This window comes from Miniopterus schreibersii (genome assembly GCF_964146895.1).
Source record: "Miniopterus schreibersii genome assembly, chromosome: 11".
Classification (NCBI taxonomy): Eukaryota; Metazoa; Chordata; class Mammalia; order Chiroptera; family Miniopteridae; genus Miniopterus; species Miniopterus schreibersii.
The window spans coordinates 1,579,896-1,606,692 of NC_138111.1; the positions used below are offsets into that span (position 1 = coordinate 1,579,896).

The window sequence follows — 26,797 nt, forward strand, 5'->3', positions numbered from 1 at the left end:
CAGCGGCGCGCCCTCCTCTCCGTCCGGATGGCGCCCTTGAGCGGCGCTCTCAGGGTGGCGGGGACACACAGCCGCGGTGACGGGGGGGTGTCTGCTGATAGCCCTCGGGACGGGCCAGGGCCACGCACAAAGATGACAGGTGGGAGCCGCCCCGCAAAAGCATGGCTGCCGCACCGTCCCTCGCCCGCCCCGCAAAAGCATGGCTGCCGCGCTCCCGGCGTCCGGGGGCCGCCTTCCGGTCGGGTGGTGCGCCGGCCGTTGCTGCGCATGCTCCGGGTGCCCCGCACCATCATGGCCGCCGCCGCCCCGGGAGCGCAGGCGCCGCGAGCCGGCCGTTGCTGGGCATGCTCCCCGAGCGCCCCGCACCGACATGGCGGTTGTCTACACTGGGGTGACTTTAATTCTCGGTTTTCGGTCGTAGCCGGCCGGCGCTCATTTTCCCTCAGAGAGCTCTGAGCGCAGGGAAAGGAAGGGTGGGTGCGGGAGTGGAAGGTAAGGGGACCGCAGGCGTCGGGCCGGCTCCTGGCGGGGGGAAGATGGCTGAGGGCGAGCGGCAGCCGCCGGCAGGTAGGGCGCCGGGCCGGGCCGGGCCGGGCGGGGGCGCGGGGCGGCGCCTGCGTGGGGGCGGGGAGGGGGTGTGGTGCGGGCTCGGCCGGGGGTCGGGAGATGCGGGGACTCGGGGGGCCGCAGCTGCGGGGCGCGGAGGAGGAGCTGGCGCCGAGGGGCCCTGGGGGAGGGCACGGCCCGGGGCGGCGGCGGGGAGGTGGGGGCCCGGGCCGCCCGAGGGCCGGCGGGCAGCGCCTTGGCCGGAAGGGGAGGCCTCCGCGCCCCGCCGCGCCCCGCAGTCAGCCCGGGTCGGGGGAAGGTGCCGAGGACGGGCTGCTCCTCCGGGAGACCCCGCTCTGGGCGGGGCGCCCCGGGGCCTGGGCCCGCCGGCCCCCGCCCCTCCCGGGAGGCGCCCTCGGGAGTTTGGGGGCTGGGAGTTTGTCGGGAGGCGCTGCGCTTGGCCGTCCGAACCCCTAGTGTAGGAAGGCGGGCTCGCAGGCTGCGGCCTCCCGGGCCTCAGCCCCCGCAGCCTTCCTGCGCGGCGGCCGCCGGCGGGGCAGGTGCCCGAAGGGCCTTCTCGCGGAGACCGGGCACCCGGAGGCCCGGCACCCGGAGGCCCGCACCCTGAGGCCCGGCACCCTGAGGCCCGGCACCCGAGGGCCTTCTCGCGGAGACCGGGCACCCTGAGGCCCGGCACCCGGAGGCCCGGCACCCGGGGGGCGGGGGCGCCCGCGCCTCACCCCGCCTTGGAAACGTCCGTGGGCCGAGGGGTTGGCCAAACCCAGCTCGCGCTGGGAAGCATTTGATGTTCCTTCTACCCTCCCCCTACATTTTAGGGTCCCCGGAAGGTGTCAGAAATTTTGGAGCTCAAAAGAGCCCCCCGACCCCAAACGAGCCCCCCGACCCCAAATATAGGTAAACAAAGACCTGGAGCGGTCCCGTGGGGCGCTGGAGACCAGACAGTTACTTCGTTTCGCACAAAACTTGCGAGCGGGCTCCCGGGGAGGCCCTGGTGGTGACGTGGAGGCAGCAGGCACCGAGCTCAGGAAGGCGCCCCTGGGGGGGGGCCTGGCCTGGGGCAGAGGCGGGGGTCAGCCCTGCGCAGTCTGCCAGCTGGGACCGCCCAGGAGCCCCCCGCGGCCCTTGGAGGCTCCAACTAGGCTCCAACTAGGCTCCAACTAGGCCAGTGCAGGGACCCAAACCCGCGCCTGCAGTGGTGAGAACCTGGGGCCTGGGAGTCGAGACCTGGCTCTGCCCAGCAGGTCAGCTCTGTGGGCCTGTTGCCCTGTTTCTCTCTCTCTCCCTTTTAAATATGTTTTTATTGACTTCAGAGAGAGGGAGGGAGAAGGGGAGAGAGGTGGAAACATTGATGACGAGGGTTATTGATGGGCTGCCTCCTGCACGCCCCCCACTGGGGATGGAGCCCGAAACCCGGGCCTGCGCCCTGACTGGGAATCCAACTGTGACCTGGTTCATGGTCAATGCTCAGCCCGCCAGCCTCTCCCAGCCCGGCTAATTCTGCTGTTTCTTAAAATGGGGCTGCTCCACCTTCACAGAGCTGTGGTGTGGGTTCCACAGGCGGCGGGCAGCGTGCGGGAGGTGGCAGTTAAGTGATGTGAGCTGCTGTTACCCTTTTCAAAGGTGGTACAAGAGGAACACGCGGGCTGGTCCCCCAGATGGTAGATGACACTACATTATACTCTCTGGGGCTTTTAGGAACACCTCTAAAACTCTGGACGTTTCCATCTTACACTGAGGTTTTAGGGGATCCAGCTGTTGGGTGGTCCCTCTGTCAGAGGCAGAATCTCGAGGCTGGAGAGGCTGTGGGTCTGACTCAGTGATCACCGTCCTGAGTTTGAAAGGCTCATTTTCTGATCTGGGATTTTGTGTTCTGGTGGTCAGTGCTGTGTTGTGGTGCTTCCTATAGGGCAGCCTTTCCCCGGGTAGCAGGGCCTGCCTGGGGGTTCTCCTCTCTGTGGAATAACATCGGGAGGGCGGTCCCCTTGCAGGGAACAGCTCTCTCCAACGTATGAAAGGGCTCTGTTCCCAGGGATCACTTGCGATTTGATTATTTGGGATGTGGAACAAACACATTTTCCCATAAACACAGTGTGGTTGGGTTACCAGCCTGACCTACAGAGCTTTTTATTTAGCATCTTACTTAAGACAGCATTTACTAATAGTAGGGGTCTCAAATTTGGGTTCTGGGAACTGGGCTTGCAGAACAGGTGGGAGGAGGAGGAGGAGGGTGTCTGGTCTCTTTCTTGGGCCCTGGTTTGAGTTCTGAATTAGGCAGAGGTTTATTTTGCTGTTATCTAGGATTCTCTATCCTACTCCTTATGTCTCCAGGTCTCCTGGCACTTCTTCCTCAACAACTGATACTTATCTTTCTTGCAGAGAACGGAGCCGCCAGAGGCCAGTGGGTTTGGTTTAACAAGCCAGTACTCTGTCCTGGGAGTGTGTATGTGCTTTACACTAGGGCTTGGGTGCTGGAGTCTTGGTTTAAAAGTGTGTGTGTATTGGGAAGGGGTCTGTTCTATTTATGTTTCCTTTTTCATTTTCGTTGTCAAGATTCTTCGGAGGACACCCCTCCAGCCACTCAGAACTTTATCATTCCAAAAAAGGAGATCCACACGGTTCCGGACATGGGCAAATGGAAGCGTTCTCAGGTACCAGTGGTGTCTACACTGTAGGGTAAGAGCTGGGAGAAGAAACTTGGGCTTTTTCAAAGACACTGGTTTTCTAGGCATGATAGGCTGTGAGCTCCTGGCTCTTCTTGCCCTTGGAGCCACAGCTTTCAGAAGCTAGGGAGGGAGGTGACAGAGGAGATGACTGCCCCTGCCTGTCGGGCAACTTTCCGAGATGCTTCAGTGGGAAGATCTCTGGGGGCTGGGCCCTCAGAGTTGTGCTTCTGGTTCTCATGCACCATCACCCCTGGATGCTGTATTGGCTGAGCATGAGTGTCCTGAATGATGGAGTGTGTTACTTTGATTCTTGGTTACAAGTAACAGCAAGTTGAGGAGTCAGTGCGTCAGAGGGAGTGGAGGTTATCGCATGAAAACCTACGCCAGGGAAGTGGCTGAGCCTACACGTAGCTGGAACCAGGCCCTAGAGTACTGTTGGTGTGGACCAGCTCTCTGCTGCTCAGGCCACGTGGTGGGCAGAACACAGCCTCCCAGGCTATGGTCAGGCTGTAGAAAGACGGGCCAAGAAAAAGAAAGCCAATTTCAGATTCCCAGGGAAGGCCTTGGGTCCAGCTCCAGCCAGGTGCCTACATTACACCTGGTCTGGTCACCTGTAGAGAAGGACAGGCTCGGGAGTTCTGGCAAGCTTGCAGGTTTCCCATGAGGAGTCTGTGTGCTTACATTGGTCTAGGTCACAGGTCGGCAGATTAGTGCCTACTTGACTAATCTCCCTCCACCTGTTTTTGTAAATGCGGTTTTATTGGCGCACAGCCACGCTCATTTGTTTACCTGCTGTATGTGCTGCTTTCACCCTACAAGGGCAGAGTTGAGAATATGAACCAGACTGTGTGGCCCGTGTAGCCTAAACTATTTACTATCTGGCCCATTGCAGATAGTTTGCCAGTCCTGCTCTAGGCACCAACGCTTTTGGGGCAGTGTCAGTCACTTTTTCTCCTGATGTGCATGTTGAACGATACCTGCTAGAGCTTATCAGTGAAGGGCGTGGACCTCTTGTGGCCAGATGGGTGGCTCTGTACTGTGGCCCACAGTTTTTCACTAGGCAGCAGAGTGCAGCAGCCAAGAGCACAGGCTTGGGGGCCAAGGGGCCAGGGCTCAAAGCCCAGGGCTGCCGTCTTCTCTTCTTGTGATTTAGGCAAGTTGTCTACCTGGTCAAGCCTTGGTTTCCTCTGTATGAAATGGGGCAGTTTAGAGTCTTAACTGATGTAAAGCCCATAAGCACCTGGCCCTGTGCTAGGCACACAGTGAGCCTTGCTGACAGCAGGTGTGATTGTTACTGCTGTGATGATGATGATGATGGTGGTGTGGCATTGGTAGAGACTTTGCACAGTCACGTTTGTAAGAATGTCCTGAGTTTCAGCCACCAGTAGACCCAGACCCATGTGAGAGCAGGGACTGTGGAGGGTGACGCTGCCCTTTGCTGTTTCTTCTCCTTTATCCCAGTGTGCTTTGCAGGGTAATTGTGGACACTGGCCATAGTCAGACTTGCCCTGGGTTGGAAGAGTTGCTGCAGGTGACCCCCGGGGCCTGCACTGTGACCTCTCATTCCCACTTGCAGCCATCCCATGGGCTGCAGGAGGATCTGCTATAGGAATACCTCTTCTAGGTACTGAGTGGTTGGTTCTCAGGGCCGTCTAAGTCTGGCATCCTTTAGGCTTGGATAAGAAGGAAGGAAGAGAGTGAGGGGCAAAGGGATGAGAAATTAACAAGCCTAAACGGAAGTCACTTGTTCCCAGGAGCTACCTCTCCAGGGCCTGCACCCCAGGGCTGCTGTATCCCTGTGCTGGGTGCAACCTGCAGCCCAGCAGGGAAGAGGTTGCCCAGTTGGAAGCTGGGGGTGGGTGTGCTGGGAGACCTGACCATGGGCAGACAACAGTTTCTTCTCCTGGGAGCAGGGCATCTGCACCTCGGGCAGACAGCCTGGTGAGGAAACACCTGGAAGGTTAGCAGGAGAGGGCCCTTGTTGATTTCCTTGGACCCCTGGTGGCACAGTACAATGGTCGAATACTAGGTCACTCTGCTTTGGAGTTTGGTTGGCTGGGTCCTGCTCCACATCTAATAAGATCTTGGTCTTAGGCGACTTTGGGCAAGTCCCTTCTCCTGAAGCCTTGGTTTCCTCATTTGTAGAATGGGGTCAGTGATAGATAGTGTCTAGCTTGTGGGTAGTTGTGTGAAGAAACTGCTGGTAGCAGAAGTGAGCACACAGTCAATTCTGGCTGGAGGCCCAGGTGTCATTGGCTTGCCTGTGGTGTTAGCTGGAGGGTAGAGGTGGGGTATTTGACATTATCTTTCTCCTGCTCCTGCTACCGGGGTGGGAGCCAGGGACAGTTTGGAGCATCTGGTACCTGGGGGGAGCTGGGGCTGGCTGGGGCATAGAGAGAGTGGGGGTCTGACAGCCCTCTCCGCCCCCACCGCCCTCTCTGTTTGGTAGGCGTACGCTGACTACATTGGATTCATCCTCACCCTCAACGAAGGTGTGAAGGGGAAGAAGCTGACCTTCGAGTACAGAGTCTCTGAGGTAGGCCTGGGCAGGGAGCCTGCTGTGCAGGGCCTTCCAGAAACAGCTCCGTGGAGTCATGTGAGCACATTGCCCACAGTAGGGCAGGTGCGGAAAGTCAGATCACCCAAACACGTGCTGTTGACATTTTTGTGTCTGTATTTCTAATTTTTTTTAAAAAAAAATCTGTGAATAGAACACTGGGATCAAGGTAAATGTAACATTTTATAGCCTGCATGTTTGCTAACTGGCATCTTTATGTAAGTTTTTAAATTGAAAGAGATCGCGAAAGAAAGAAATGTGCTCACTGAAGAGAGACTGACAGAAGAGTGTATAACATTAGCACAAAGCTGACCTCTCGCTCTCTCCCACTTGTACCTGACTGCTAACAGTTTGAGGAGTGCCATCCAGACCTGCCCTGTGAGCTCCTCCTCTCCTGCCATGTACATGACTGCCTCGTTGAGCCATGCCTCATTTGTTTAAACAACCCCCTAACTGTACACTTTTAGGTTGCTTTCCTAAACATTGCTGCTCTGAATGTCCTTGCACCTGGACAGGCAGTCTGATTCCTAAGGACTCAGCCCCAGGAGTGGAAATTGAGTTGAAGGGCACCCTGCTAGGTGGGTGCTCTTTGGCTGTGTTTCAGAGACACGCTTGTTTGTGGAGGGAGGGTGAGAGCTGTGGAGAGGCTAATACCCATGGGAAGGTGTGGTCTTGCAAGCTGTTTGCTGTGCTGGATGCCATCGTCCAGGGCTTGGTCCCAGACCTCCAGTGGCCTCTTGGATTCCTGTCCCAGTTGGCCCAGAACCACTTTGAGCCTCTTATCTGAGACACCAGGGCCTGAGGAACCTCCCTCAGTACCTTGTCTCACCCAGCCCTCTAACCATAGCCTCGGCCTCTTGAGTAAGGCTGGCCTTGCCCTGGCCCCTCTCCACCTGTCCTGAGGCTCTCAGTGCCCCATTAGCCTCATACTCCTGGACCCTAACTGGTTGCTGGGTGGCCAAGGTCCTCTTCTGTCACTTGTGGGAGCCAGGCCTGTGCTGGGGATTGCCAGTCTTCTCTTGGGAGCTGGCCCACCAGTGACTTCCTGAGTTCCTCTCAGGCCCACCCAGCGCTCTGGGGCTTTAGCCCCTGGTGTGGTGGTGGGAGAGAGGGCTCACTCTTCTTTGAGCCTGTGGAAAAGATGCTCTGCTGTGCTCAGTGGGCTGGAGAATGTGGTGGGGAGGCTAATTAAAGGGGAATGTTGTAATTACCCAGCAGATTCTGAGCTACCAGACTCCTCTTGGGGCCCCTTACGTGCCCCTGAGGCTTTTATGTCCACACCAACCAGGTGTTGCCTCAGTGCAGGAGCTGTTCTGGCAGAATTGCAGCGGGTTAAGTGCTTGAGTCCTGGAATCAGGCTGAGTGGGTTTTGAAAGCCCTTACTTTTGTCCCCTGTGGCCCCTAGGGAGGATCTGCTGAGATCCTCCCACTTGCAGGGTGCTTGCACAGTGCCTGGCCCGTAACATTGTCATTGTTAGCTATTGTTAACCAGCTCTTTTGCAATTCTCATTTCCAGTAGTGTTGTTGCTTTAGTGGGGGCTCTTCCTGAGCTTGGGGTTCATCCCAGCACCGGGGCAGTGGGCTGCTCCTCATTCAGTGCACAGAGGTGACTGGTTTAGTCTCCAGAGGTGTCCCAGATTCTGCCCAAAGCTGGCAGGGGCAGCAGGAGGCACGGCTCACAGCAGATGGCCTTGGCCCACAGATGGGAGCTGTATTGTGCAAAGAGCCGAGGTCTGAGAAGGCCTGAGCGGATTGCTTGCCGATTGCAAAGAAATAACCCAGAGGATTGGCTGCGAAAGATGAGTTTATTAGGACTTCCATGCGCGTCAGGGTTGGCCTGCCAGTGAAGTCCCTGCAACACAGGCTTTGTTAATACGGGGTTATATAGAGTGCAGGAAACAAAGCAGACAGGGTGGATAGCAAGCTTTGTGAGACCAGAATGCCAGCTGTTTACAGTCCGGGCTCGCATCTGGGAGCAGTTTCTTTCAGGCCATTCCTTGACTGAGGAGCTGGCCAGGCTCCAAGTTCCCACAGTACACTTACCGATGGCCTTCTTTATATACCTACAGGGTGGAGTTGGAGCTTGGGAAGGGACCCCTGTTCTCTCATACCACACAGCTGTCTTCTGCTTGGTTTGACTTGGGTTTCCTGATCCTTCTCACTGCTGCCTCCTACCTCAGGAATGGCAGCTGCAGCTGGGGACAGGGCACAGTGGCCTTGGGGGGCTGCTGCCAGACTGCGCACAGCAAAGGGAACAAGCAGGGGTCTCAACCCGTCATTAGAAGGCTGTCCTTCATTTTGAGATTACGTCTGTCCTCTTTGGGGGTTAGAATTTTTGATTTTTGCCAAATAAGATGTTAGTAGATAGGAGGCTTATTTTTTGTTGTTGTTGCTCTGTTTGATTTTTAAAATGAGGGCAAAATTAAAAACTGGAATCCAAAAAGGAAGCGTTGGCCTAGGGAGGAGGGCCGCTCAAAGTATTGGTGTTTCCGGGTTCCAGCCCACAGCTCCCTCTCCTCTTACCTTGTACCTCAATCAGCCAAAGAGTAGAGGCAGCCCCCACTCCCCCCAATTAAAAAATCCTCTGCAGAAAGGGGAGCGAGGAGCCTTTTAATTATTCATGGTGCAGCAGAGCTAGCAGCTGGGGCCTGGCTGCTGTGGGCTGGGAGCACCTTCTTTTGTTTTGTTTTTTTTTAAATATATCTCTCTTGATTTCAAAGAGAGGAAGGGAGAGGGAGAGAGAGATAGAAATATCAGTGATGAGAGAGCCGTTGATCAGCTGCCTCCTGTATGCCCCCGACTGGGAATCAAGCCCTCAACTCAGGCATGTACCCCGACCCGGAATCGAACCGCAATCTCCTGGATCCTCGGTCGATGCCCAACCTCTGAGCCACGCCGGCCGGGCAGAGCACCTTCTTGATCGTCCTCAGCGTATGACCAAGGACAGACAGCCCCGGAGGGGCCTTGGTGGTGCTTCCTGGGGCCAGATTATTACACCATCCTCCTAAGTCCCAGTTGCTACATGAACTCTGTCCCTGCTATCAGTTCTCCTGGTGACCTGGTTCTTCACAGAGCCAGGCTCTGACAGCACTTTCTGCCGCATTTCAGCAAGGCAGGTTACTGTCACCTGGCCCTCTGCCTCAGCCATGTACTGAGGGAGCTCTGGCTTCTACAGGTATCTCTCCTACTCCCAGACCTCGAGCATGAAGAACAGGAGGTGAGGGCCGTTGTCATGTTGCACACTTGACAGGAGGCATTACTTATGTGGACCTAGTGGGGCTGTGCAGTGGGGGCACTGGCTGACGTGTACCCTGAGTTTAAGCCCGTCCCCCCAGTACGTACACAGGTCTTGGGAAGTGTCTCTGCATGGCATACCTGACCGTGCCTTGCCCTCCTTGTCACAGCTTTTCTTGTGGGCTCCACCCACAAAAGTTCCTACCATGGCCAGGAGACCCTGGAAGCGTCTCCTTAGTCCATTTGTGCCCAGTAAACAGCCATGATCTGCTTCTTGGCAGGGTCCTTTCTCCCAGGGCCACCTGACTTCAGATATCCTCTGCATCATGTGCTCCCTGAGCCTTTGGTTGGCTCCCATTTGGCCCATTTCTGTTGCTGTACTTGGGAGGAGTGCTTTCACACCATCCTCACAGACCTGTGTCTTGGAGTGACAGCCTTACCTCATTTCCTCACTGAGTAACATTTGGTGCTCGTGTTGCCATGGCCTGTGACACCAATTCCACTCCTTAAACCTCGCCTTCTGTGGGAAAGGTGGAGATGAGGGATGGGATCTCGAATACCGGCAGCCCACAAAGCATTTCCCATGTTCATGCCCTGACCAAGCATTTTTGCACAGGACGAGTCGCCATGTTGTGTATCACAGTGGTGTTTGTGGTCGTGAACAATTGAAAATAACCCAAACACTTAACAGGAAGGGCTTCGGTAAATAAATTGTAGTTCACTGTACAAGGGCGTCTTAGTCACTTATTAGAGGCGATGGTAAAATATGTTTATGTGTTGATGTGGAGTGAGGCTCATGGGGAAATAACAGGCTGTGAAGCAACGTGCGCCCTGTGATCTGTGTTTAGAATCTGGCCGTGTAACCACACACATTACCCTGTGCCAGGCACTGCACTGGGCGTCCCTCATGGGCTGTTATTTAGTCCTCATGACAGCCTCGAGAAGCATTTACCATCATGCCCTTTTTTTTAAATTTTAATTTATTTTATTATTTTATTTTTTTAAATATATCTTTATTGATTTCAGAGAGAGGAAAGGAAAGGGAGAGAGAGAGAGAGACAGAGAGACAGAAACATCATTGATGAGAGAGTCATTGATTGGCTGCAGCCCGCAACCCGGGCATGTGCCCTGACTGGGAATCGAACCCTGATCGCCTGGATCCTAGGTTGATGCTCAACCGCTGAGCCACACCCAGCTGGGCAATGCCCTTTTTTAAAAAAAAATAACTTTATTGATTTCAGAGAGGAAGGGAGAGGGAGAGAGAGAGAGAGAAACATCAATGATGAGAGAGTCATTGATCGTCTGCCTCCTGCACGCCTCCCACTGGGGATCGAGCCCACAACCTGAATTGAACTGTGATCTCCTGGATCCTAGTTCAATGCTCAACTGCTGAGCCATGCTGGCCAGGCCCATCATGCCCATTTTTTAGATGAAGAAATAGGCACAGAGAGTTAAAAGTCACTGGCTCAAAGTCTGTGGCAACTAAATGATGTCTTAGCTGCCTTCAGAATTGTCACCATGATAAGCAACAGAAAACACTAGAAAAAGACGAAATTGAAGAGCATGTTAAAATGTCAATAATGTTCATTTCTGGGCTGCAGGGCCACTGGTCATTTTTGTTTTCTCCCCCTTACACACCTGTTTTCTATGGTGAGGAGGTATTGTGATCTAAATAGGAGGCCCCGCTGCTCCTACTGTGGCAGGTTAGGCCTGCAGTTCCTGCTTGTCCAGCAGCTCCTCCAGGCTAGCTAGAGACCCCAGCTGCCCAAGCCACACTTGTCCTTTCAGCCCAGTGCTGGCCCCATTCTGTAAAGCTCACTGTGCTTCCCTGGCCTCTTTTCCATATTCAGGATGGTTGGGAAGAAAGGGGGACAACAGGGAGGATGCCAGTTAGCACCATGCCTTGGGGTAATTGTTCAGCAAGAGTTGAGACTTCCCTCTGTGCCTCCAGGTTGTCATTGTGCCTTGGCTGCCTCTATTCTGCCTCCACAGGCCATTGAGAAACTGGTTGCTCTTCTCAACACTCTGGACAGGTGGATTGATGAGACTCCTCCTATGGACCAGCCCTCTCGATTTGGGAACAAGGCTTACAGGACCTGGTATGCCAAACTTGACCAGGTGAGGCTGCTACAGACAGGCTTGGGGGCTGGGCTAGGGGAGCTTTCAGGCATATCAATTGCCGGGAGTTTGTTAAATGTCAGCTCCGTTTACTCAAAGTACTAATGCATTCAGCCTTCTGGGAATCACATGCGGATGCATAGTGCCCTGCATAGGGCTGTTTAGTAGGTCACTATTTCTATTAGCAACTGATTGAAACATCCTAGGTGTCCATCTGCAGGGGATCCGTTAAATAAACTGGTGTATCCACCGATGAAGCACTGTTGCTGTACGAAAGATGAGGAGTCCGATTAGGGAACTCAGGAAGGGACTGCGATACTGGCAGGTTAAAGAGCGGCCAGGCCTATGATGCACATTGCAAGCTGCCTTTTGGTTAGAAAGAGGGAGGAATAAAAGCATATGTGTGTATTGCTCAATTTGCATAGAGAAACATCACTGGAAGGATACACAAAAGGCAAGTAAAGCTGTGGTTTCTTTTTGGGGGGCAGGGGAGAGGAGGGTGGATGGGGACAAGGGTGGAGTGGGACTTCTCAATGCATCCCTTTTATAATGTGTTCATTTTTGAATCGTACGAAGGCAATACCTGTTCAAAGCAAACAAACAAAATGCAGGATCACAACCCCGTCCTTAGAAAAGCAGTCTATAGGTCCAGAGTGGGGTCTGAGAGTCCAGATTTTCACCAGGTCTCCAGGAGATTCTCATGCCAGGTGTCCACACACTGAGCTTAAAGGAGCTTGAGTTCTAATTTCTCTGGTCCAGTGTTTTCTTTACATGGAGCGAGGGGAGCTCCAAGGAGCGAACACAATGCTGTACTTCTCTAGGAGTAGCCCAGCTGCCTCTGGATTCTAAGATGGCACATGGACTTGAGCTGTTTTTTGCCTTTTTAAGAGTTTTGTAGAGTCATAACTTAAAGCTGACAAATTATAGCTGTACAGCTTAGTGCATTTTTACCTTTGTACCCACCACCCATATTAAGCTTTAGAACATTCCAGCACTTAAGCTGGACCCTTGTGCCCCCTCCTAGTTGATATCTCCCCAACTCTTTTGATTTCTGTCCCATAGATAGATTTTACTGTTTTTTGAACTTCATATAAATGGCTTCTTTTACTCAACATTATGTCCATGTGATTCATCCACCTTGTTGTGAATAGCAGCAGGCCTTTTCATTGCCATATAGTATTCCACTGTAGGAACCTAACACAATTTACCCATTCTACTGTTGATGGACATTTCAGTTGTGGGTTGTTTCTACTTTCTGGCTACTGTAAAAATGTTGCTATTAACATCCTTGCATACGTCTTTTGGTGGACATATGGCACAAACTCCCTTGCTGGGAGTATGAAGAAAGATGACATCTATGGGGATGTGGATGAGTTACCAGATGGGAAAGTTGAATGGCTTCTTTTCAGATCCCTTCTGTCTTGCCCCCAGAACCTTGTCACATGGAGGAAGGGTCAGCAAATAAAAAGCCACCCCAGGGTAGTCTCTGTTGTGTAAGAATAAATGCCCTCCCTTCTCTTCCTTCTGTGGCCAGAGTAGGGAGCCAGGCCGCCTGGCATGGCAGCCTGGGTCCCAGCCAGATGCTGCCCTGGGCGTTTACCTACCAGGATGCTGCATAATCTGCTGTCACCACTTTGTGTCTCTTGTGTTATCAGGAAGCAGAAAACTTGGTGGCCACAGTGGTCCCCACCCATTTGGCAGCTGCTGTGCCTGAGGTGGCGGTTTACCTAAAGGAGTCTGTGGGGAACTCCACGCGCATCGACTATGGCACAGGTACCTGCCATTCCCAGCACGCACTTGGCTTCTCTACATCCTTTTCTTGGGCTGCTTCCTCTTTGCTTTCAGGTTGTCTCTGGGGGACCCCTGAGCAAGCAGCCTGTCAGGGCTGCCTGGCTTGGTGCTGCTCCTGCCGCTCTGGTTCCATCCGCCAGGGGGAGCTGGTGCCATATGCCGGCTGCTATCTGAGCAGAGCTGATTCCTGTTCTTTGTAAAAAACGGTCTCTCTGTGAGCTCACTGTCATCACCAAAATGATTTACTGAGCACTTACTATACCTCAAGGCAGTTGCTTACAGGGCCTTGAGAAATGAAAGAGCTCAGTAGCCTCTAGCAGCATGTGGCCACCCTCTCCCTATGCCCCTTGCTCTTAGACATATTCCGTGTTCTTGAGCTGTCAAGGAAATGGAGCATGTGGCACCTTAACAGGAGTGTTCCCTAGGTCAGGAGTGGCTAAGGAGGGTCCTTGCTTTGGTAGGCCCACCTTTCCTTTTTCTTCCACCCCAAAGCAGGCAAATGCAAGTGCTGCTGTCCTCTTGGGCCTTTCCCTTGCCTGGGTTTCAGGATCCTCAGGAGGAGCCCAGGCTACAGAGGCAGGCCTATGAAAGGATCCCCTCGTACCTGGGTCCTGGGAAAGCTTTGTGTCTGATCCCCCTGTTGCTAGGGAGCAGGTTTATCAAGCGTTTTGATACTTTGACTAAGACTAATAGGGTAAGACCCGGGAGGAGAGAGTGGCAGGTCAGCAGGGGGTGGGTTTTTCTTCCACTCTCAGTTGCTCTCAGGTGTGCAAGATGGTTACCCCTGAATGGTGATGGCTTGGGTTCTGACTGGTCATGACTGGAAATTGTGCAGGTGAACATAACAATTCACAAGCTCTCCAGGTCCTCGGAGGGACCTTCATGCTGCAAAAGTAAGACAGGAAGTCACGGAAATACTCCTTCACCTCCCTCCAGATGTGTTTCCTGTGACCGTGAACCGTGGAATTGGTCCACAGGCCAGCCAGTGTTTTCTAAACTGCTGACCATTCCTGTTTGACATGCCTGGGAAAGGAAGAAGGGTGCCTTTGGACCCTATAATGTGATCATGCTTAGAATGTGACCCTTAGAAGCCTTCAGTGGCTCCCCATTACTCGAGGGTAAAATCTGAGCTTTTTACTACAGCTTTTAAGGCCTCTCTGATCTCAGCCTCGTCACATTACCCTTTCTCCCTTGCTCTCTGCTTTAGCCATACTGGCCTTCCTAGGGCTCTTCAAACATGTGAGATTTTTCCTTGCCTCACGGCCTTTGCACATGCTATTCTTCTGGCTAGAATGCTCCTATTGCTTTCCTCACCCCCATGCCTTGCCGATTCTTACTGCTCTTTCAGATTTCAGAGGAAACAGTGTTTCCCTAGGGAAGCCTTCTTGAGCCCTTATGTCAGGGCCTCCCTGTGACAGTTTGCACCGTGCCCTTCAGAGCTAGAGTCATAGAAGTGGTTGTGTATTTAATGCCTGTCGTAACTGTCAGACATGGACAGGGACTGCCCCCATAGCAGGTGCTCAGTGAATCGGGTGGAATTAGTGAGTGAGTTCAGTTTACAAGATAAAACATAAAGGCCTGTTTAAGAAGTTAATAGCTTGGGCCCATTAAGAGCAGAATTACAGTACAGGTGGTTCTTAGAGGGCCTTGGTCTTTCTGCATAGGGAAGAGACCCTGTTGTCTCCATGCGACCTCCTTCCTTGGAGGGTAGTCAATAGTGATTTAGACACTAGTGAGACCAAGAACGACCCCACTCCTCTTTTTGGAAGACTGTCAACCTTGGCTGTTTTTACTCCCCCAGGACATGAAGCAGCCTTTGCTGCTTTCCTCTGCTGCCTCTGCAAGATTGGGGTGCTCCGGGTGGATGACCAGATAGCTATTGTCTTTAAGGTGTTCAATCGGTGAGTGAGAAGAGGGCAGGAGGGGTGACTGCTGTGGGAGATGGAGCGAGGGGGTCTCTCACCTTGTCACTGTCAGACTGAGGACAATACTAGCAGGCTGTCCAGAGTGCCTGTCGGTTCTCTTGTCCTGTCCTCTTTGAGCTCTGATGCAGACGGGCTGCCTAAGACTACTACTTCCAGCAGGTTCAGATTCAAGTAAAAACTGAGGGAAAAATGTCACATAATGATCGCCAATGCTTCCGTGGTGCTCACCATGTGGAGGCATAGCCAGGCGCTGCGCACACAGCTCATGGTAGGTTTGTCTGAGTGTACTCCGGGATGTTTGCACAGCTACAAAATCCTCAATGGTGCATTTCTCAGAATGTATCCGTCGTTCAGCAGCACATAACTGATTCTCACAGTAACCCTAGGGAGTAGCAACTGTTATTTCCATTTTATAGATGAGGACACTGAGGCAGAGAAACGGGGTCTGTTCACTGAGGTCACACAGCCAGGTGAACCCAGACAGGCTTTGACCTGCGCCCCTCACCACGCAAACCACTGCCCAGGAGCACAGGTGTGTCTCAGTCGCTCGAGCATTGACAGTGCCGTTCTGGGCCCTGCTTCAGCAGTGTCTGATGCAGGAGCGCCAGGGTAACTCGGATGCAGCCACTGACAACACTGGCAAGCGAAGTTAGAGAGCTGAGTCTCCTGCCCAGGAACTTCACATTGTCAGGAGTTGATGATGCTAACTCCCTTTCCCAGGAGGTGTGTTTTGCCCCTTTCATGGGCTAAAAGGAGGCAGAGTGTGGGAGAAAAATAATAAAGGTACATTATTTTGAGAGTACCGGCTGATCATAAGTTGTGCATGTAGGTCTTCACGGAAACAGAGACCAGTTACACTCTCAGGTGGTTATTTCTGGCCTCTGTGAGCTCCCAGTGGCAGAAGGGTGGAGACTGTCCTTTTACTTCTGCAATGTCCCCTCTTTTCCCCATCCTCCTGTGTAGGTACCTTGAGGTGATGCGGAAACTCCAGAAAACATACAGGATGGAGCCTGCAGGCAGCCAGGGAGTGTGGGGCCTGGATGACTTCCAGTTTCTGCCTTTCATCTGGGGCAGTTCGCAGCTGATAGGTACTGAAGGGGGCATGTACACCTCCACTCCCCAGAGTGTGTTCTGTGTCCCTCCCCCCCAGCTCTCCTCTATCCGTCCCTCCTCCTTCTCCTCTTCCTGTCCAGACAGTGACATTTTGTAAAGCAGGCATTAGACCGGCTATTGATGGTGACTGCTTGCTGTCGACCTCTGCTGCACACCAGTGTGGCAGGCTGGGGGGTGGAGGTGGGTTCCACCCAAATAATGGAGAATGACGTGGGCTGGAGCAGCGGCCCTCGCCTGGCACATAATAGACTGGGGTGAAATGTGCCCAGCGCTTGGCAGCAGCTACGGGCTTTATGTTGAAAATCAGGGGCTCTTTGACTCAGTGACCAAGGTCTTCCATTGTCATTATTGAGCTGTGTGCAAGGGGCCCATTGGGGAGCTGCCCCCAGGTGCTGGGAGGGGCCGCTTGCTCTGGGCCCACTCTGGTGGACCCCCTCTTCCCCATGGGTAAGCAGAATTGGGGAGGGTGCGGTGATAACTTCTGTTTCAACGTAGGTTTAACTGCCCACAGAATAACAAGTGACCACTTGTTGAGTAGGCACTCTGCCGTGCTCTCTACATGCTTCAGGTAGACCAGCTCCCTGAGTCCTCACTGAGCCTGGGACCGTGCTGACTGCCTTGTGCTCACGACTGTCAGGCAGTACTCAGCAGCCCCACAAGGGAGGTGCTGTTTATCCCGTTGCTCAGACAAGGGAACCGAGCCCATGGCTAGAGAGAAGCAGAACGGAGCTTATTACACTGGGATATACACAGGCACGGCTGTTTATTGCTCCTGTGAGGTCCAGTGCTTGGCACACAGGCAGCACTGTGGCCCTGGGGGGGGGGGGGTGGATTGCATGGGCTGAGGCACCCAGTGGTATGAACGCCTGGTTCTGAACCCCAGGGCTCTTTGCCGTTCCCAGATCACCCGTATCTGGAGCCCAGGCACTTTGTCGATGAGAAGGCCGTAAATGAGAACCACAAGGACTACATGTTCCTGGAGTGCATCCTGTTTATCACTGAGGTGAGGGGAAGGGGAAAGGCCGGTGTCTTTGGACAGAGGAGCCAGAGCTGCTGCCCAGAGATGGCAGGGCTGGCCCCGGAAGGCTGGTAATTGAAAAGGAGGCCCCACTATGCCTCTTTGAAAGGTTGTCAGCTTCTGACCATCCAGGATCTCCTCTCCTAAATTGGTTTCTCCTTGAGCTGAGGGACTAAGACTGAAGGGTGAGTGGGTGTCAGCATCTTGCAGGCAGGGCCCATTGGTCTGTAGAGCTCCGTGTGCATATGTGGATGAAGCCATTGCAGGAGTTGGAGAGAGGGGAGTGGATGGCAGGGCAGATTCCTCTGGAGGGATACGTCTCTATCAGGGCCTGAGGACATGGGGCTGGTGAAGTGCCACAGGTGACGAGCAGGCCTGGACCCCAGCCCACCCAGCAGGGGTCATTGAAATAGGTCTCCCACAGTCTAGCCTTGGACTGCTTTGTCAAGATCAGCTTGGGAGCTTGTTAAAATGCACATTCCTGGGCCCCACCTCAACTTCTCAGGTGACTGCACATGAAAGTCAGGAACCCACTGCTCTCAGGGCCTCTTCCAGAAGGTGGCCTTTCCTTCTTCCTGCCTAGCACCGCCCCCCCAACTACCAAAGGCTGCCCTAGCTCTGCTGTCTAGAGAAGGTCTGGCCTCCATTCTCTCCTGATGTCTGCATGCATGTCTACTGGCCCCAGTGTTGTCCCTGGCACACCTGTGGGCCCCTACCTATGGGGGCTGCTGACTTAGCTGCCCATTCTGAGCCCCCTGAAGAGGGGGAGAAGCCTGATTAAGCAGCCGGAGCTCCAGGCTCCTCCTGGTCAGCATTCCACTCAGGCTTCTGCCAAACTCCAGAGGCCAGAGGGGAATGACACATTTTTCCAAGTCAGCAAATGGCCCCGGGACTGACGGCTGGGCAGCCACCACTTTTCTCTCAGAGATCTGCTGCCTTCAGCAGTGTAGCTGGCTCAAGGTCGGAAGGACTCTAGGACAGCCTGGCTCACTGCTGTGAGAGCCAGTCATGTGCTGCTCCCTGCAGAGTGGAGTGCAAGGGTCTGCAGAGCCATGGGGGATCCAGGGGGAGCTGGAGGAGCAGGGAGGGAAAAGGGGTGCATATTCTATGCTGTGGCTTGGCTCATTTGGGGGTAAAAGACTAACCTGTTTGGCTCCCCCTGGTGGTGGGCCAATCCCCTGAGTCCCTGTCAGTAACTAACAGGAAGGTGGGGCGGGGCCTGGGGAATATGGGAGCAGATTCCAGGTTAAACTGTATTTTTGGTTGGTTGGTTGGTTTTGCTGGTACAAAACCCAAAAGCTTTCCCGAAGTTCGGGACCCAGTTCCTCTGCTGGAGAAAAACCCACAGTGACCACTAGGTGGCGCCAAAGGCACGTTGAACTGGGAGGAGGTTTTGTAAGGTCCAGCTGGGGGAGGCGGCCTGAGCCGAGCGGAGGCCCGGCTTCTCAATGGCTGCCCCCCCTCGGTGCGCGAGGCCTGGTTCCCACCTCGGGTCTAGGGCTCGGGTGTGTGGTAAGCGTTGGGTGCCAGCAGGGGTGTGCCCAGAGCCGAGGCGACTAGCGAGGGCCGCCTTCGCCCCCCTGGGCTGGCTGCTGACTGCAGCATGGGGGCTGCCCCAGCCCCAGCCCCCACCCCCCACCCACCCGCACCAGCACCAGCACCCTGCGGCCCCTAGAGGCGGACGAGGGACCAAGAGCACTTCTTCGCGCTCTGGCCTGGCAGGGGCGGCGGTCCCCTGGGGGCCTGCGCCGCGAGGGCTGGCGCAGCTGCCGGGGATGGAGCCGGGAAGAGCCCGGGACCTGCCTGGAGCCCGGGCCCCCGGGAGAGGCACCCACCTCGCGCAGCTGCTGCTGCAGGAAATGCAGCCCTGGCGCCTTTAAGAGCCGGCGGCAGGAAAAGAATTCCAGTTTCAATCTGGCTTCTAAATTTGGAGTTTTGGGAAGGGAGGGATCGGGTGTCGGCGGGAGGAAGGCGCTGACAGGAAGGCGCAGCGCTCCCCGCCCCCGCCCGCCGACAGAGGAACCATTTACAAAAGGCCGATTCTCCCGGGAGCGCAGAGGCAGGAACGCGCCTGTGAGTAATTTCCTGCCCAACATGGCTGCTCTGACTCACCGTTCCCCTGGGTCGCCGCGGGCCGGCGGCTCCTGCTGCTCGCTCTCGCTCGCCTCCCTCTGTGGCTACAATGAGCTAATTTTTTTTGTCTTCTCGCCCCCATTCCTGTTTTCCTGTCCCAGAGTTGCAGAGTCTCCTGCTGAAGGACTTAGGGAGACCCTGGGACACTGCAGGCCCGGGGCTGGGGCCTGGGGCAGCTCCTCTAGAGAAACAGCGCCTCTGGTTTCTCCGTGGGTGGGGCAGGGCCACTGGGGCTCAGGAGCTCGCGCCTCCCCCTGGCTCTGCCCACAGAGCAGAGAGACCTTGTGGGGCCCCCTCCCATGCCCCTTGTGGGTGAGGCAGAGCCTCTGGTTTCCCAGCGTCCATCTGCTGGCCTTGGCCTGAGCTGCTCTACTGAGCAGGGCCCTGGAGCTGCTGCTGCGGGACGAAGCCAGCAGGGTCCTCCTGAGTGGTGTGCTCAGGGCACCCTGAAAAGAATGAAACTGGTCCCACTGCTCCCGTGTTCCCTGAGCTCAGGGTCTGGAGTGTGCCAGAGAGGGCTGGAGCCTGGCTCTAGTCCCCAGGGCAGAGAGCCTGGGAGGGGGTGGGGAGAGGGGGAGGGTGGAGCCTGCTCTAGTGGGACTGTCGGAACAAAGCTCCATGAAGGCCAGGTCCTGCAGGCTGGGGTGCCCAGTGGCCCTCCTGGTGGGGAGAGCCTAGGTAGAGGAGGGGAATGATTCTGGGTGAACGGACTGTGGGCTCCCGGGTGGGTTTTGTGTCTGTCTAGTGCCTTGGGCTGTGGCCTCACTCCTGGAGTAAGAAGCCTATTGTACTGAATGGGGGTTGAGACAGGCTCTGGGGGACTTGGGGCAGAATGGCAGTTTTGTGAGTTTCCCTTACTGGAGAAGGGGGAAGGCTAAGGGAAGGGGTCCCTGGCAGAGAGCACAGCCAAAGAGCAGGGTGGGGTGGCGGTGGGGTGGTGATGTGCTCCTGGACCTTTATTCTTGTGATGCCCAGGATGCAGAGAGCTTTGGACTCCTCCTTTCTCCCCAGAATAGCTCCCTCAGCCCTGCTTTCGAGCACAGCCTCTTGTGGAACCTTCCACACTCTCAGGGTCCAAGTCTACACGTCCTTGCCAGCTTAACCTCTTTGCTTTTCAAACTCTTTCTTCTGAAGCCTGGGGCTCAGGGTGCTGAACTCTGTTCCGCCAGCATCAGTGCCACCTATCAGCCAGGGAGGGGGTAGTGCTGAGGGGACCAAACTTGCCTGCTTAATAACCACAAAGGAACATGCTAGCCCTGGCCCCGGCCCCATGTGCTTTGAGGGGCCCACTCATGCATACAAACTCCCTGCCTCAGTGCTGTGGCTCCTGATGTCATGAGAACACAACTGGGCTTGCTGCAGGATTCCTTCCTTCCCTGAGGCCACTTTTGGCCTGAGGAGGGACCAGGAATGGAGCTGCCCCTGCTCCTGCCTGTCCCTTGCTGGTGTGGCTGCCATCCCTTCCCCACTTCCTGCCCAGGTTGTACTGCCTTTCTACGCAGACCTTCCTCCCGAATCTGCTGCAGTCGATGCCTGGGTCTGGTCTTATCCAGCTTGGCCATCCTCCAAACTGACCCCTCCCTCGCTCTTCCAGCTCTGCCAGTGGCAGGCGCAGACCAAGTGCACCGTAACAGAGCCCACCCTGTGTGTGGGACTGGGCTGGGGAGAGCCAGGGTGCAGGCTGCTGCTGTTTATCTGAGTGGGTCCCCATGCTGTCAGCACCCTGTGGCTTGGGAGTTGGTGGGAGCTTCACTGGGAGCTTGGGTGGAGATTTTATTTTTCTGAGGCTGCTAGATTTGGTGGGTGGTGGGAATCCGACTTTCCCCCTTTTTTTTGGCTGTGGAAGGAGGAGGTTGACTGGGGGTTATGTTTTCCCAATGGGTTTTCCTCTTGCAGGCCAAGAGGGACCCTGTCTCTGGCACTCAAATGTGCCTGTATGTATGTGTGCACAGATAGGCAGATGATGTGGTCTGGCCCTATCTGTGTGCATGTATATGTCTGTGTATGTGTGCATGCATCTGTGCGTGTGTGTGTATATGCGTGCATGTGTGTGTGCATGCGTCTGTGGGTGCATGTGTATGTGTGTGTATGTGCATGTATATATGTATGCATGCTTCACCTTGCCACAGGGGAGCAGGGCATGGGCTCCCAGGTGCCCACCTTTCCTGCTTTGGACTCTCTTTTCCAGATGAAGACAGGCCCCTTTGCAGAGCACTCCAACCAACTGTGGAACATCAGTGCTGTCCCTACCTGGTCCAAAGTGAACCAGGGTCTCATCCGCATGTATAAGGCCGAGGTGAGTGGGGGCTAGCCGGTGCCCTTGGTCCTGGGGCTGCTGTTCCCCACCCCCACTCCACAGTTTTGCTCTGAATCTTGGCCCAGCCCTTCTGACACTTGAGGCCTCAGAATATCCATCTGTGGGATGGGCTGTCAAAAAAGGCCCTGGGCTGAGGTCCAGCTGCCTATTGGGAACGAAGCGAGGCCCTGCTGCTGAGCGTGGGGGAGGGGAAATCTCCATTCCCACTCAGTCATGGCCAGAGGGCCCTGATAGCTGTTGTCCGTGGGGACCTGAAAATGAAGACATGCTTGGGAAGGGGTTTTATCCTTTGGAGGCATCTTCCAAAGTGGTACTTATCAAACTTTGGTGTTCGGTCACTGGAAAGGTTCAAGTTGGCATTTTTAATGACATTTCAGGTGCCCCCCACCCCCCAACCCAGTCAGTTTCTGGAGCTTCCTGTGCTGGGGCGGGCGGGTGCTGGGCTCCTGAGGGTATCCCCTGCCCTCTCTCCTTGTCCTCCTTTTCCCAGCCAGGGAGGTGGCGTTTTCTCTTGCGAGTAGGGAGGAGATATTTTCTTTGCATCCTGTCCTTTCCACCAGCTCCTTCACATCTCTAGCAGACCAGTCTGGAACTGCTTTACCTTGGCCAGGGAAGGGCCTGGATGTGAAATCCCTCCCTTGGAGCAGTGGGTCCCCAAAGTCCCCTCCTTTCCCCTCAGACTGGGGTCTCAGATATTCACCCTTGGCCATGGTCTGCTGGGGAGGGAGGGAGGTTCCCCGAGTCTGCTGTATACACCCATGGCTTACTCAGATCCCACCAACGAGCCAGCAGGGAGGAAGGGGCTTAGCGGGTGGTGTAGTTTCCTAGTACAAATGTTTCCAGTTGGCCTGGCTCCCTCTGCATGGCCCTGAAGGGGTTAATGGTGCTAGAACTGACCGGGCCTGGCCCTCTCTTTCCCTTCCGCCCCTCCCCCTCCAGTCCTTTTCCTCTGGACTTCACATCCTGTGTTTAGGTTCCAACCCACATACCTCTCTAATCTGAGAGGAGCGTTTGCTGGGACTGCATAGGCTCCTTCCGGCAGCCACCAGCCCTCCACTCTGGCTCTCCTGCCTGGAGAGCACCCGGGTCACTGCCCTCTGGGTGTCCTGTTGTTCCTGACACCCTTCCCCCGCCCCCACCAGTCTCACTGTGGGTACTGATGGGGAACTCTGTCACCCTGCTGAGCCCTCCCCGCTGCTGGGAGCTGTGTGCATTGTGGGAGGAGCTAAGTGTCCCCCCCCCCCCCATCACTGGCAGGACTCCAGTGCCTTTCCTTTTTGAGGTCTTGACTGCTGCCCTTCCTGCAGGCACTTACTTGAGTGACTAAACTTACCTTGCCCTGGGCCCTTAAGGGCAGAACAGGAGACCCTGCCCCCTCTGCACCTGCTCCTTCCGGAGGCAAATGGCCTCTGTTGACAGAGGGTGAGGAAGGAGCAAATTAAGACTCAGGTGGTGATAGTGTAGTGAGGACAGTCACGTGTGACAGTTGTCAGTGTTTCTGTGGATGTTGAAGCCGGACCGGGACTAACACTACCTGCAGCTCAGGACCAGATAGAGGGAGCGCGAGCAGAAACAAAGCTCCCGCCTGGAAACAGGAAATTCCAGCTCTGGGCATGCGCAGGCGCAGTGTGAGCTGCAGCTTTGCCAGGCGGGGTGGTGGCCAGGCTTCTTTGTGGGAACTCGGCGACCTTAGGAACACCAGGTCTCTGTAGTGGTCGGCACTGCAGCAGGTGGCCCTCAGTCTCTGGTCCCTGAGTCTGTGGGATCCCATGCCCCCTGCCCAGAGGTCCAAGGCAAGGACTTGCTTTTCCAGACCATTTCTCTGTGCGGGGAAGCCCACCGGCCTTGACGCCTGGAAGGGTTGGCAGGGCCAGTGCTGCCAGCCAGAGTTGGCTGCTGAAGAAGGTTTTGCCTGTGAGCTGTCTCAGAAGCCCCGCATAGGTGGCTTCACGATTTGGAACCAGCTACCCCATCTCTACACTGCCTGTCTCCCCACCTTTCTGAACTGAAGAACCCAGTGCTCTCATGGCCCCGTGGGTGATGGGGCCTGTCTCCTGTGTGCGTCTCCCTTCCACACAGAGCCTCTGCGCCCTCTTGAGGTACCAGGCCCAGCAGGCCCCCAGGCCTGAGCCTCCAGCCAGAAGATCTGTCCAGGGACAGCCTGAAGTGTTGCTTTGCCTGGTACATGGGTGGGGCCCGGGGCCAGTTAGCTGATAGAAAGGCCCGACCAAAAGGACCAGAGGTTCCCTTTCTCTGTCACCCTGGAGCTTTCTTTGCTTCAAGCAGCCTCTTGCCTTAGCCCAGCCCCTCGCCTTTCCTGAGGCCTGGGGCAGCTTGTTCAGGGTCCCTGAGGGCAGAATGGAGAGAACTCTGCCCCGCCCCCTCCCCAAGCCTCGGGCCTTTGCAGCTAGAAGCCGGTTGACTTTTGACCCTTTCTGGAATTCCAGGGCCCTGCCCCCCCCTTTACAAACTCCCACCACTTCCTCCATGACTTAAGCCCAATGGCAGCTGCCTTTGCCTCTGGCCTAGATCTGCTGCTCCGCCCCCAGGGACCACCCCCAGCTGCTCCCCACTTTCTCTGCCCCAGGCCTTGGAGCCTGGATGTGGCCTGGAGTTCTGCTCCCCCACTGAGCTTGGTTCCCGGTCCTCCTTCCACTGCACAAAAACCTGTCCTTTTTCCTGCTCACCTCCCGGCCTCCCCTCAGTCCTTGTGGACCACCCCACCCTGACTCGCAGGCTGGCTGAGACCTCCGTGTTTCTGCAGCTGGTTGTTGGGTGGGGGAACCTGGGCCAGTCCTGGCCTGCCTTTTTCCCTCCAAGTTAGGATGTTGAGACCACAGTCACAGAATGGGGCTCACACTCCCTCTGAGGCCATATGTTTTGTTCCACTCCAGCCAAAAGGTGCCCAACACCTTCTGGTGGTTTCTGTGAGAGGAGGCAGATCCTCAGATGCCTGTGAGAGTTAGCTCAGGACCAGGGCCTGTGTGCAGGGAGGCTGGAGCTGGGCCCCTCGGCTCCCTGGCCCTGTGGTTCTGAAGCAGTGCCCTGCCCCAGCCAGAGGGCAGAGGCGTGCAGGCCTGGGTCTGGCTGCCTGTGGACCAGGCCAGCTTCAGCGATAGGTTGTTCTATCTCTGTCTCTCCGTCTCCTCTCTTTTGCCAGAGCTCTGGGGCTGAGGCCCCCTGGGCTGGGTTTGGGGAGTAGGGCCATCCCCCTGCCCAGTGCTCTTGCTCCCTGCCCCACACGGAGCTGCTGGGAATTGCCCTGGGGGTGAGGGACTGTCAGCTGGTTTTTATTGTCTTTCTCTGAAGTGCCAAGATGCCTTTTTCAGTTCAAGGAACTGAAAAGTGGAGAAAGTGGGTCTTGGACCCTTCTTAGGCTTGGGTTCCAGTGTCCCCACACCTCTTGTCCCAGGATGGGACCTGGGCTAGGGGTCCCTCAAAGATCTGGAGAGTTCTTTTTGCCTCTGGTTCCCCTCTGGGCCAAGTGAAGTCCCTCAGCTGCCTCTCTTCTTGGCTTCTGGTTTGCAGAGTTGAGCTGCCTCCCCCCCCCCCCCCCCCACTATTTGGTGGGTCTGATAGTCTTGGAGTAGGGGGTCTTTGGGTGGGAGGGGGTGGTCAGGAACAGGCAGGAAGCCTTGCCCTTCCTCAAAGGCGGGGGGGGGGGGCTGCTCTGAGACTGGACCACGTCCTGAGCCTTGGATGAACATCTTTTGAACTGAGCTGGTCCAAGCCTCAAGCTGTCCAGGGGTCCCTCGGAGGCCTGAGCAGGCCTTGGCAGGGGCGCCGTGCCGCCCTCACCTTTCTGCTCTTCCCCTCCTTCCTCACAGTGCCTGGAGAAGTTCCCCGTGATCCAGCACTTCAAGTTCGGGAGCCTGCTGCCCATCCATCCTGTCTCATTGTGCTAGGAGGGGCTGAGCAGCCAGAGCCGCCCAGGCCGAAGTTCGTGTGTCTGCCCTCCCTGACCCTAGCTATGGCCCCCTCCCGCCCCCTTCCTCTGTTCTTTCTGTTTGACGAGAGGCTGTTGACTGGGGTGGGTGGTGAGCGAGGGGTCTAGGAAGGCTCAGGGCTTAAGGCTTAAGGACCCAAGTTGGGAGAAGTGACCAGAGTGTGGCCAGTTTCCTGACTTCCACCGGGTGTACGTCAGTGAGGGGTGAGACAGGGTCCTGGGCCCCGCCCCCTGACCTTCCTCTCCTCCCTCCGTCTAGGCCTGTTTTGAGACCCAGGCTGTTCTGTGCCACTGGGGAGGGGAGGTATTTTGCTGATTTTGTTGCTTTCTCGGGGTTGGAGCAGTTGCTCCCCACAGGTGGGTCAATTTCAGTTTCCCAAGCCGTGTTTGGGTGGGTGTCCGGATGTTCTGAGGGCTGGAGGCGGAGGCTGGCGGCCAGCTTTGGGTGGTGTGGGGCAGGGAGAATCGGCTGTTCTGGCCTGTGACCCTCCCAGCTCCCCTCACGGCTGCCCCTGGGCCTTCGAGTACCTGTGTTCAGTGCCTCATCCTGGCTTTTCTGTTCTCTGGCCCTTGGCTTTGCTGGGTCTTCTGCTATAGCCACACCTGTCCTCCCCCAAGAGTAGCCTCTGAAAGTTGCCCTTTGGGTAGGTGCTGGGCTCCTGGGAGGGGCCCCACAGGGCCTGCTCAGGGCTCATTGGGTAAGGCCTGCCTTTCCAAAGCTTCCTCGGGCCTGGAGGGGTTGGCAGAGACTGGGGTGGGGCCTTGGGCCGGTTGTGGCTGGGAAGAGCGTGGATTCCTCTCCGTGCATTCTCACGGCCACTTGTTTCCTCCTCATGGCCGCTTGTTTTTCCGAGTCCCGTGGCCCTGCTTCCCGCCCCTGTGAAGGTGGGTGAATGGGCGCAGGAGGGCTCAGAAAGCCCACGCCTTTGTCCTCTCACCTGCCTGAACTCCCCGGTTGGCGTCCAGGATGAGGTGGTGGCCCCCAAGCCCAGGCCTTGGCTCTGAGGATGGGCGGGCCCCCCCAGCGGGGAGGGCCACTGGTAGCAGCATGTCAGCTCCAGAGTTTTCTTCTAAGGTTGCTCCTGGGCCTGACTCGAATACTCTTCCTGCCCAAGCCCAGGCATGCCCTCCTTGTATCTGGGTCCACATGCCCTTTGGGAAAGGGGAGCACATGAGAAGCACAGTTCAGGGGTTTGACCCTTGGATCTAGGCCGATGGCCAGGGCAGAGGCTGGGATAGGAGACACTAGAGTCACAGAAATAATTTTCCGAGGAGAGGCTCCGTCAGCACCTGCCTCCCTCCCAGGGTCCAGACCACCACCTTTCTGGCTTCTCCTCCCAGGGCCCCCAGGGCCCTCCCAGCCCCTTTGCGCCTTCACTGCTGTTCAGATTAAAGCCTCTGTTTTGCACCTGTCA

General features: G+C 55.9%; 1 protein-coding gene across 4 annotated transcripts; it reads left to right on the forward strand.

Annotated features, from left to right (window-relative positions):
• The first annotated feature begins 275 nt into the window (after nucleotides 1-275).
• Nucleotides 276-26,797, forward strand: PTPA (protein phosphatase 2 phosphatase activator). 4 transcript variants are annotated; one of them, XM_081151877.1, is made up of 10 exons: nucleotides 276-567; nucleotides 3,118-3,215; nucleotides 5,680-5,766; nucleotides 11,014-11,139; nucleotides 12,795-12,912; nucleotides 14,732-14,831; nucleotides 15,819-15,943; nucleotides 16,871-16,971; nucleotides 21,308-21,415; nucleotides 25,264-26,797. In XM_081151877.1, exons 1-10 carry the CDS (start codon nucleotides 537-539, stop codon nucleotides 25,339-25,341), a joined length of 972 nt encoding a protein of 323 aa, XP_081008003.1. In that variant the 5' UTR covers nucleotides 276-536; the 3' UTR covers nucleotides 25,342-26,797. The 4 variants fall into 4 exon arrangements, with proteins under 4 accessions (XP_081008003.1, XP_081008005.1, XP_081008006.1 ...); XM_081151878.1 differs by lacking the exon at nucleotides 276-567 and adding an exon at nucleotides 2,722-3,007; XM_081151879.1 differs by lacking the exon at nucleotides 11,014-11,139 and having other exon boundaries at nucleotides 286-567.

Coding starts and splice junctions, on each gene's coding strand:
- PTPA (XM_081151877.1), top strand. CDS start 537: ATGGCTGAGGGCGAGCGGCAGCCGCCGGCAG. Junction 568..3,117: donor CGAGCGGCAGCCGCCGGCAG/GTAGGGCGCCGG, acceptor TTCGTTGTCAAG/ATTCTTCGGAGGACACCCCT. Junction 14,832..15,818: donor GTCTTTAAGGTGTTCAATCG/GTGAGTGAGAAG, acceptor CCTCCTGTGTAG/GTACCTTGAGGTGATGCGGA.